The sequence below is a fragment of the Myotis lucifugus genome, unplaced genomic scaffold (assembly GCF_000147115.1).
Source record: "Myotis lucifugus unplaced genomic scaffold, Myoluc2.0 scaffold_23, whole genome shotgun sequence".
Classification (NCBI taxonomy): domain Eukaryota; kingdom Metazoa; phylum Chordata; class Mammalia; order Chiroptera; family Vespertilionidae; genus Myotis; species Myotis lucifugus.
The window spans coordinates 6786658-6798531 of record NW_005871071.1 but is presented as its reverse complement, the minus strand read 5'-3'; the positions used below and the strand labels follow the sequence as shown (position 1 = coordinate 6798531).

Below are 11874 nucleotides of genomic sequence, written 5' to 3'. Positions count from 1 at the left end.
TATAACCAATCCACACTGACTACTTGTAATTTTTCGATGTGGTCTAGCAAGACATTAAAGGTTTTATCAAAAGGATCGAATATGTTCAGGTAAAACAACATTTCCCAAAGATGATAAAACTTAGCTAACAAAGAATTTTTAACATATACTTACAGTGTTGTAAAGTTCTTCCAATCTAGGAATGGTAAGGAATTTATGCATGCTTACTCCATTCTCAATAAGAAGTTTTACAAATGCAACTCTATCCATTACAAGAGCATCAAGCATAGCTTGTTCCAGGGATCCAACCTAGAGTATCAAAATTAATAAGTTATGTTTCACACATTCTAATTATACAGTTCTAAATGCAAGTCTTTCGGATTTATACCTCTTTGATTCTGAACAGTTTTAGAATATAATTTTAAAAATGGAAAACAGTAAAAGGCTAAGACTTAGGGTATAAAGAAAATAGATGAAAAGACATCTCTAGAGTAGCATTCCTGAAAGAAGTCTATAACAATTACTTTGTAAGAGAGCAATTGTGACATGTGGGGGGTGGAGGGAGAAAAGAATCCATCATTAACTAAAACTGGGGAAAAATAACTTAGATAACTTAGAGCAATGATTCTCAATATTTAGGAAAGGTTTTCAGAGAGATCATTTCAATAATTGAGGGCCATTACTAACATTTAATGGGTAGTACCAAAGGATACCACAAACCACGCAATATGCCAGCCATCTCACTCACAAATGAGTTGTCCCACATTCTACACAACTTTCTATTATCCTGCTAGATGCGCATGAGTGAAAACCCAGTAATATTGCTTTACATATAAACAAAAAGCACTCTCTCATGGTTTATTCTACAATAAAGTTTCTAAAAATACACCTACCATGTAAGTTAGACAAGATTGTACTTAGTTTTCTTTAGAACTTTAACAGAAATTATCCACCATTAGAGAAAAATCTCTTAACAGCAATACAACCTGTGATTCTTGAGTTGAATATAATACATGTTCATCAGTGAACATTTATAGCTGTCTCTTATAAGTTTTTAGAGACTCTTTTAAAGACTTTGACAAATTCCGAATCAAATACTATTAAATTAGTGGAGCCCAGCTGGTGTGGCTCAGTAGTTGAGTGTCGACCTATGAACTAGGAGGTCATGGTTCGATTCCTGGTCAGGACATATATCCAGGTTGTGGGCTCTGTAAGCTTGATCCCCAGTGTGGGGTGTGCAGGAGGCAATCAATCAATGATTCTCTCTCATCACTGATGTTTCTCTCTCTCCCTCTCCTTTCCTCTCTAAAATCAATAAAAATATAAACTAAAAAAAAAAAAAAAATTAGTGGAGACACAACTATAGGGATTCACTATCATTAATAAAGGTTATGTTATTAATAAAATATCATTAACATGTTATTACTTTAATAGCTCATATTATTGCTTTTGTATATTTTGAATATTTTTAAAAATGTTATTAACTTTTAGAGAGAGGGAGAGATAGAAACATTGATGAGAGAGATACATCAATCAGCTGCTTCCTGCACAGCCCCTATTGGGGATCGAGCCTGCAACATGGGCATGTGCCCTGACTGGGAATCGAACCAATGACCTCCTGGTGCATGGGATGGCACTCAATCCACTAAGGCACATCGGAAGGGCCATTTTGCATATCTGGTACCACATGATTTAAAAACTTTGTGGTGAAAAATCAATACCAACAACAATGTTGGGTTTTTTTTTTATATCTGCTGTTTTTCAAGCTTATTCTGATTTTTTCTTCAGAAGTTTACCATATAACTAACTATACAATTTATCTACAACAACCTCTATTACCATTTTTTTTCAAATTATTCTCTATTTACAATCACTTAGCAAAGGATATGGTCTCCAAGACCTTTTTAATATACAGACTAAATGCATGCCTTATTCATGATAGTATTTCAAGACAGATGTTTTCTGTGTTACTTTTCACACTCAGTTCATGTTATAACAAGGAAAACGTGTTGACATTGCACTTAAAATGAAACTAATTTATAAAAATGTAACATTCCTTTTCTCATATCAACAGCCTGAAATTTATCATGGTATGTTATTCCTATTTTAGTTAATATTATTTCCTTATTTCTCTTGTCACATAACAAATTTTATTTCTTATTACTTATTCTAACATTAACAACTTTTATTCTATTGCTCACTTGGTCTTCTCGCTGATCTTTCCTTGTCCTTATAAGTATTGTTCTGCTGCCCACGGAATTTAAGTTAACAACATTCCTGTATTAGTCTGCACTCATAACTGCAGAATTTCACTCATTCTATCAACAGGTGCAAGCATCTGATTACTTAGTATGCCTTTTATAGGTTGCCATTCTTGAGCATCTGCATTTGAAATACTATTTTTATTATACATCACTTTCATTTCTCTGTCTTTATTACAATTAGGACATTATATTGTGTTTTTTCTAATTGTGTATTTATAAAATTTCATTTTTAATATAATAAAATAATAAAAAGGGGCATAATAAATTTTTTGTTTTAAAAAAGCAGTGTTGCCCTAGCTGGCTTGGCTCAGTGGATAGAGCGTCAGCCTGCGGACTGGAGGGTCCCACGTCCGATTCTGGCCAAGGGCACATGCCTGGGTTGTGGGCTCAATCCCCAGTAGGGGGTGTGTAGGAGGCAACCGATCAATGATTCTCTCTCATCACTGATGTTTTTCTCTCTCTCTCTCTCCTTCTCCCTTCCTCTCTGAAATCAATAAAGAAATATATATATATTTTTAAAAAGCAGTGTTTGATCTTATTGGTTTATAACCACTGCCCTAGAACAACAACAAAGCCTAACAAAATGTTCATATCTGAGAAAAAAAAATTAGTTTAAAAACAGTATCTCTTTATAAGCAACATTTCTTGATATACTCAATGCATACTTTACAAACAATCAAGAGAAAAAAGGTAAAATATTTGTTCTACAAAGTGTACATTAAGCATAAAAGCCCAAAGTCAAATAGACGACATTGTGCAGAAATCCATGAGATAAACCATATATACATAAAAGATAAAGACTCTGTCAAGCTTTATCTGAAGAGACAAAAATCCAATGAAATTATTAAATAGAATCAAGGTTGGTTTATTATAAAAGTTTTACACAGTTGATTAACATCAATTTCTTCCTCTGAAGTACTGTGAGAAGGGAAGTGACCCAATAGTTTAGTAGTAGTAGTAGCAGTAGTAGTAGTAGTAGCAGTAGTGTATAGGAAAATACATTATCATGATTTAAAAAAAAAAATCAAATATCACCAAATGGTATTAAAAAAACCTTTCTTTTCTTAGGCCCTCATGTTGAAGATATAGGCTATATTTACAGTCTCCAGAAAGGTTCTATGACCACACAGTGTATAAGAATATGCACTCATAAACAAAATTTGCCAAAATTAAGATCATGCTAAACATACTTTTCTACAATTTGCTGTTTACATTATGTAGATAGAAAAGACCTACCTCATCCCCTTAAAGGCAGGATAATATTCCAAAGTACAGATAAACATTTAAGCTACTCACCTCCTTCTGATTGAGATATGTAATAAAATTTGGCAAACACTCACTATGTGCCAAACTGTGAATAAAGCAGTAAACAAAACTAAAATATATTCTTGGCTTGCATAAAATGTACTTCCTAGGAGTAGAAGTAAATAGCTAAAATATATGGTTTATCAGAGAGTGATAAATGCTAAATAAATAAAAAAAAAGAACACAGAAAATGCTGTCACAGAGGGCTGCTATTAAAATTGGGTGAATGATAAGAGTCAGACTGGGTAGAAAACATCTGGTTAGAAGTCAGAGAGAGAAGAGGAATCAAGTCCAAGAAGTTATCTAGGAAGTTCAAGACAGAAAAAAACAGCAAGTATAAAGCCTAGAAACATTCTTAATATGTTCTAAGAACAACAAGAAGGTGAACCTGGCTACATAAAAGAGAGCAAAGAGGACAGTGGTATCATGTAAGGTAAGAGAGGTAGTAATGGGACAAATGTAAAGTCTTGTTGGCCATCATAAGGGCTCTGGACTGTGCTGTGTAAATGTGATGTGATCCATCTTCTGTTTGTAAAAGCAGAGGAAAAATGAGTAAGGAAACTATGCATGCTGCTATTAAAACAATACAGAAGAAGGATGATAGTAGACTGGACCAGAATAAAACTGGCTATTTTGAAAGCAGATTTGAAAAGATTTACAAATGAAATTGGACTGCAATATGTAAGAAAAACAAAAGATGACATTACAATTTTTTTTGTCTAAGAAACTGGTTTGTGCCATTCAGTAAGATGGGGAAGACTGCAGAAGAAACTGGTCTAAACATCCAAGAGAACACTGTAATCAGTTATCTTCTACATAGAGCATTACTTTTTTTTTTTTTTAACCTAAACCCCTTCACCCATTTCTTCCACCCTATCTCTGGCAGATAATAATCTATTCTATTTATAAGCTTGATGTTTTTTAAATTCCCTATGTAAGAAATCATCTGGTATTTATCTTTCTGTCTGACTTATTTCACTTAACATAATGCCCTAAAGGTGTGTGTGGGTATGTGTGTGTGTCACAACTGCTTTATGCACTCATCCATTGATGACACGTAGGTTACTTCCATATCTTGGCTACTGTAAATAACACTGCAATAAACATGCAGGTGCATGTATTTTTGAGTTACTATTTTCATTTTCTTCAGATACTAGTAGTTTGATGGCATCCTTGTTTATGTATGTTTTTGTTGCTTTTACACTATTGTTAGATTAAAAATATAATCACCGAAAATTATGGAAAGGAGCTTACTCCGTATGTTTTCTTCTAGGAGTTTATGGTTTTAGAACTTACCTTGAAGTCTTTTATCGATTTTCAGTTAAATTTTTGTGTGTGGTATAAGATGGTGGTCAAGTTCCACTCTTTTGTATGTCATTGTCAGTTTTCCCAACACCATTTACTGACAAGACTGCTCTTACTCCGTTACATATTACTGGCTCACTGTTGTAAATTAGCTGGTCATATATGTATCGGTTTATTTCTGGGCTTTCTATTCTGTTCAATTTATCTATGTGTCTGCTTTATGCCAATACCATAATGTTTTAATAACCATAGATTTGTAATATAGTCAGAAATCAGGAAGCATGATGTCTCAAGCTTTGTTCTTCTTTCTCAACATGGCTTTGGCTATTTGGAGTCTCTTGTGGTTCCATACAAATTTTGGAATTATTTATTATGTATCTGTGAAAAATGCCATTGGAAATTTGATTGGGATTACACTGAATCTTTAGATTAATTTGGGTAATATGAACATTTTAACAATATTGATTCTTCCAATCCATGAGCACAGAATATCTTTCCTTTTATTTGTTTTCTTCAATTTTATTCATTAATGCTTGTTAGCTGTCAATACACAGGTGTTATACCTCCTTGGTAAATTTATTCCTAGGTATTTTATTCTTTTTGATGCCACTACAGTGTTTCAATTTAGTTGCTTAATATTTGGTTGAGGATTTTTAAAAGCTGCTGCCTAAGAGTCTGGCTTCCAATCAGCCTGAGTCTAGGTGCTGAAATCCTCCCCTTAGGGGCACTGGCAACTACTGGTTGTTATTAAAAACATAATAGTCTGCTTGGACAAGCACAAAGATTTCAATGACAACAATGAGCAGGGTTAAATGACAGGGTTCATCTCCTACACAAGGCCATTATGTCAAGAGTGAAAGAGGTGGTTGTTTCATGTACTGTATAGAAACCAATAAAAGAAAGTCAAGCAAAATGAAAAACCAAAAAAGTAATGGTTATAAAGTTGCTCACTTAACTGGGGAAAAGAATGGATGAACATAGTGAGAACTTCAAAAAAAGAGATGGAAAATACAAGGATGTACAAAATAGGAGTCACAGACCTAAAGAATACACTAACTGAACTGAGAAATACACTAGAAGGCTTCAATAGCAGACTAGATACATCAACAAAGGATGAGTTAACTGTGGAGCCAACCCAATCACAGTAGTACAAAGAAAAAAAAGAATAATGAAAAACAGTGAAGATAACTTAATGGATTTATGGGACAACAGCAAATGGAATAGCATTCTATTATAGGACTTCCAGAAAGAGGAGAGAGAGAAAGGAGCAAAATCTTACATGAGAAAATAATAGCAGAAAACTTCCCTAACCTGGGGAAAGAAACACATCAGATCCAGGAAGCTGAAAAAGTTCCAAATAAGGTGAACCTACCACTCCCCCTACCCCCTGCAAAATCATACCAAGACACATAAACTAAAATATCAAAAGTTAAAGATAATTAGAAACTATTAAAAGCAGCAAGAGAAAGACAACTTGTTACATACATGGGAACCTACATAAGGCTATGAGTAGATTTTTTTCAGTAGAAACTTTGCCCATCTGACCAGGCTCAGTGGTTGAGCATCGACCTATGAACCAGGAGGTCACTGTTCAATTCCCAGTCAGGGCACATGCCCTGATTGCAGGCTCAATCCCCAGTAGGGGATGTGCAGGAGGCAGCCAATCAATGATTCTCTATCATCATTCTATCTCTCCCTCTCCCTTCCTCTCTGAAATAAAAATGTTATTTAAAAAAAGAAACTTTGCAAGCAAAAGGGAGCAAACAATATATTCAAAGTACTAAAAGAAGAAAACTTCCAACCAAGAATACTCTACCTTGAAAAGTTATCCTTAGAATTAAAGAAGAGATTAAGGGTTTTCCAGACAAACAAGCACTAAAGGAGATCATTATCACTAAACCACCTTCCAATAAATGTTAAAGGAACTTCTTTAAGCTGAAAAGAAAGGGTGCTAAGTAGTAACAAGAAAATATATGAAAGGCCTATCCAGCCTGGCTCAGTGGTTGAGCATTGACCTATGAACCAGGAGGTCATGATTCAATTCCCGGTCAGGGCACATGCCAGGGTTGCAGGTTTGATCTCCAGTGGGGGTCATGAAGGAGGCTGCCAATCATTCTCTCTCAACATTGATGTTTCCCTCTCTCTCCCTCTCCCAAATTAATAAAAATATATTAAAAAAAGAAAATATATGAAAAAACATCTCACTGGTAAAGTAAACACATAGTAAAGATAGTGGATTAATCACCTATAAAGCTAGTATGAAGGTTAAAAGACCAAAGTAGTAAAAAGAACTATGATTATAATTAGTTAAGATATACATAAGATAAAAATATCTTAAAAAAATAACATCAGCCCTAACTGATTTGGCTCAGTGGATAGAGCATCGGCCTGTGGACTGAAGGGTCCCAGGTTCGATTCCGGTCAAGGGCATATACCTTGGTTGCAGGCACATCCCCAGTAGGGAGTGCGCAGGAGGTAGCTGAATTGATGTTTCTCTCTCATCAATGTTTCTAACTCTCTATCCCTATCCCTTCCTCTCTGTAAAAAATCAATAAAATATATTTAAAATAAATAACATCATAGGGGGAGTAAAAATGTTAAGCTTTAGAATGTGATCAAACTTAAGTTTTTATCAACTTAAAATAGACCATTAGAGATATAAGCTATTATATGTAAGCCTTGGGGTAACTATAAAGAAAAAAACCCCTCTTTTGTAAATAGACAAAAGTAAATAGACAAGAGAGAAAGGAATTTATCATTAAAGCAAGTCATCAAACCACAAAGGAAGAGAGCAAGAGAAGAAACAGTGAGGAACTATAAAATCATCTAGAAAACAATTAGCAAAATGATTAATATGTACATATCTATCAATAATTATTTTAAATGTACATGGACTAAATGCTCTAATCAAAAGACAGAGTGGCTGAACATATAAAAAATAACCCGGTGTATATGCTGCATAAAGGAGACCCACTTTAGATATAAGGACAGACTCAGACTAAAAGTGAAGGGATGGATAAAGATACTCCATGCAAATAGAGAACTCCCCCTCCCCCCCAAAAAAGGCTGGAGTACCTATATTTATAGCAGACAAAATAGACTTTAAAATAAGACTGTAGTAAGAGACAAAAGAAAGGCATTACATGATTATAAATCAGTCCCTCCAACTAGAGTATATCACATCTGTAAATTTATGCACCCTACGTATAAACAACTAAATATATAAAGCAAATATTAATAGGCCCAAAGGGAAAATCAACAAAACAATAATAGTAGGAACTTTAAAATGAGAGCATAACATTGATTGGGGGTGTGCACCCATGCACCCAAGCATGTGCCCTGATCAGGAATTGAACCAGTGACCTCTTGGTGCATGGGACAGCACTCAATCCACTTATGTCAATGGGGAGATCATCCAGACAAAAAAATCAATAAGGAAATATAGGCCTTAAGTGACACATTAGACCGCTGGACTTAACAGATATAGACAAAACATTCCATCCAAAAGCCACAGAATACACATTCTTCTCAAGTGCACACGAGACACTTTCAGGCCACTACACAAGTTTTAATAAATTGAAGAGGACTGAAATAATATTAAGCATCTTTTCCAATCACAATATGAAATTAGAAATTAATTACACAAAGAAAAATGAAAACTTAACAAATATGTGGAGATTAAATAACATGCTACTGAATAACCACTGGGTCAAAGAGAAATAGGATAAAGTCAGAAAATATGGAAACTAATGGAAATACAACATAAAATTTGTAGGCTATAGCAAAAGCAGTTTTAAGAGAGAAGGTCAATGCAATAAATGCCTAACTCAAGAAACATGTGAAGTTTTAACCTAACTTTTCAACTCAAGGAATTAGAAAAAGGAGACCAAAAAAAAGCCCAAAGTGAGTGTAAAAAAGAAAATATTAGACCAGAATAAAAAAACTAAAGACCAAAAAGACAATAGAGAAGATCAATGAAATAAGAACTGGTTCTCTGAAAAGATAAACAAAATTGACAAACCAAGAAAAAAAAAAAACTCACCAAAAAAAAAGAGACAGTACTCCAATAAAGAAAATGAAAGGGGAAGTAGTACAACAGATACACAGAAATACAAAGGATCATACAAGACTACTATGAACAAGTATACGCCAACAGAGGGGACAACCTAAAGAAATGAATAAATTCTTAGAAACATACAACTTAACAAGACTGAATCATGATGAATAGAAAATCTGAACAGACTTATTACTAATAGTAATCAGTCAAAAACCTCCCAACAAACAAAAGTCTAGGAACAGATGGATTCACTGATGCATTCTATCAAATATTCAAAGAATTAACACCAATCCTTCTAAAACTTTTTCAAAATATAGAAGAGGAGGAAACTCTTCCAAACTAATTTTATGATACCACAACCAGACAAGGCGGTCACAAAAAAAAGAAAATTACAGGTTGATAGCCCTGATGAACATGGATGCATACAACACTACTTTCATGACTTTTTTCAGTTCTAGAATTTTTAGAGATCTCTATGCTATAAAAAAGCAAGGTTTTACCAAAGAAGTAAATAGAACTTATTAAATCCTAAGTAGATTTAAATGTAGAGGTGTCTAGGTAAACTAATCTTGCACTTCAGTATATTTTTTACTTGACAAGTAAAACATCAAGTTAGGTCACAGTTCCAACAAACACTTTATTACTTAGTTTAATTTAATTACATTATACACATAGGATTTTTTACATACCAGCCACTGTTGTCCATAAACAAATACATGATTTTTGGCAATGTCAACTCTATCCCATGCCAGTGTAAGGATGAGCTGGTCAAATGCAGATGCATTAGTGCCTAATCAAATAAAGAAAAGTTGACATGTTCAATTAATTTATCTCCATTAAAATGTAAATACTTACGAATTCTTCCCACTCCCTTTTAACTAACTTACACAGCTGGTATCAGTCACTGTTCAGAAGTACCCTGCCTCAGAGAGGTAAGATTAACCCTAGGGTTGAGGACTTTTATTTTCCAACTATAGAAAAGATACAGCCTTATTCACTACAAACAATTTAGAATGTACAACAAAAAGAATATAAAGATGACACATTTCTATCAGAGATAGTACTGTTAAGATTATGGGAAACATCCTTACATGTGCTTTTCTGTGCATATATAAATTCATATGTACACTTTCAATTATTTATGCAAAAGTGGATCACGCTATATAATGTATTCAGCAGCAGGCTTTGTGTGTCTTAATACCATATACCTTAGTTTTCTATGACTGGTGGATATTCAGGTTATTTTGATTTTTTTGGTAAGTATATTTGATTTTTTTGCTGACACATATTTACATAGTATGATTTTGTAGAAGCCAATTTGGAAGGATATTTTAAAGCTTTTTACTGCCAAAATATATTCCAGAAAGGTTATAACATCTATCAGAGGTATAAAAATACCTAGTAAAAGGATAAAAAACTTATTTTTAAAATTTACTTTTAAAAAAATATATTTTTATTGACTTCAGACAGGAAGGGAGAGTGAGAGAGAGAGAGACATCAATGATGAGAGAGAATCATTGATTGGCTGCCTCCTGCACGCCCCCTCTGGGGATCAAGCCTGTAACCTGGGCATGTGCCCTTAACTGGAACCCGTGACCTTTTAGTCCACAGGCCAACCCTCTATCCACTGAGCCAAACCAGGTAGGACAAAAATTTACTTTGTAAAAGATTACTAACACTGAACATCTTTCCACATATTCCTCAAGCATTTGTATTATTCTGTTAATACAATTGACAATATAAATTCTGGCTCATTTTCCCATGAGGTAATCATCTTTTTATTATTAATTTGTACCAACTCATTGTTATCCCTTCACATTTCTATTCATTAACTTCCTCATCTATAAAATGAGGAAAGTATTAGAAAATCTTTCCCTTTAGGTTATTGTAAAGATAAAATGAGATAAATACTCTCAAACACTAAAGAACAGTGAGTGGCTAGCACACAGAAGTATATGGCAAATATATTTTTATATTTATGCAATCCCATTTATTGATCTCTCTTTTAATGGTTTCTGGGTTTCCTATTACTATGGTCTCTTGTTCCCAAGGTAATGTATATGTTATCTTACATTTTATTATAGTATTTTTTAAACGTTTCATCTATTGGCAATTTATTGTCACCTAGTATTTGGGAAATTCTTGTGAATGACAATAAGACAATAGTGCTTTCTTGCTCTGCTCCTGCCAACTCACTTACTTACATACTTGAACTTTTAGGCACCCAGATGCGATATCATTTTAGTTTCTAATTTTTTAAAAGATTATTCATTATAATATCACTTGCTGTATCAGTTGAATATCTTTGGCCAGATAATGGCAGAAACACAGTTCAATGTGCATATGCATTAACTTCTTAATCATATAAGTACCCTTAGTTTTCTTTCCAAATTTATCTTCAGAATGAAAAAAGCATGTTTAAGAACACTCTTAACGTCTATCAACTAATATATTACCTTTATTTTTTAGCCAATTAAAAATGTGACACATTCTTAACAGGATAATTAAATGGGTCTGGTGGCACAAATACTGCTATAACCTTAAAATAATTCTACAAAATAAACACTAACTTATTGTCAAAGAAAGCTAACCTTTCACAAAGAAAAATTACTGAAAAAATTGAGTACCCAAACACTGCTAAATTTGAAAGTGTTTCTTATAGAAATGGGATATAAATGAAAGATCTTATCTATATATATGAAGAGCCAGGGGCCATCGCAACCGAACGGACAACTGAACGGACAACCAAACAGGCTGCGTGGGGCGACCAGGCTGGCAGAGGGGTTAGTGAGGGACAACCAAATGACTGAACAGCAGGCTGCATGGAGCGACCAGGCCGGCAGGGGGGTTAGTGAGGGACAACCAAATGACTGAACAGCAGGCTGTGTGGGGCGACCAGGCCGGCAGGGGGGGCAGTGATGGGCGACTACATGTCCGAACAACAGGCTATGTGGGGCGACCACG

The 11874-nt window shown here is 34.2% G+C and overlaps 1 protein-coding gene across 10 annotated transcripts in view; it reads right to left on the bottom strand.

Annotated features, from left to right (window-relative positions):
* Nucleotides 1-11874, bottom strand: part of TRPM7 (transient receptor potential cation channel subfamily M member 7) — a 120608-nt gene that overhangs the window by 69488 nt on the left and 39246 nt on the right. For all 10 annotated transcript variants that reach the window (XM_023751657.1, XM_023751649.1, XM_023751654.1 and 7 more), the window contains 2 exons: nt 9600-9700; nt 154-288 (listed from right to left, as the gene is read on the bottom strand). In XM_023751657.1, coding sequence (XP_023607425.1) covers nt 154-288; nt 9600-9700 — 236 coding nt within the window. The remainder of the gene's footprint in view (nt 1-153; nt 289-9599; nt 9701-11874) is intronic.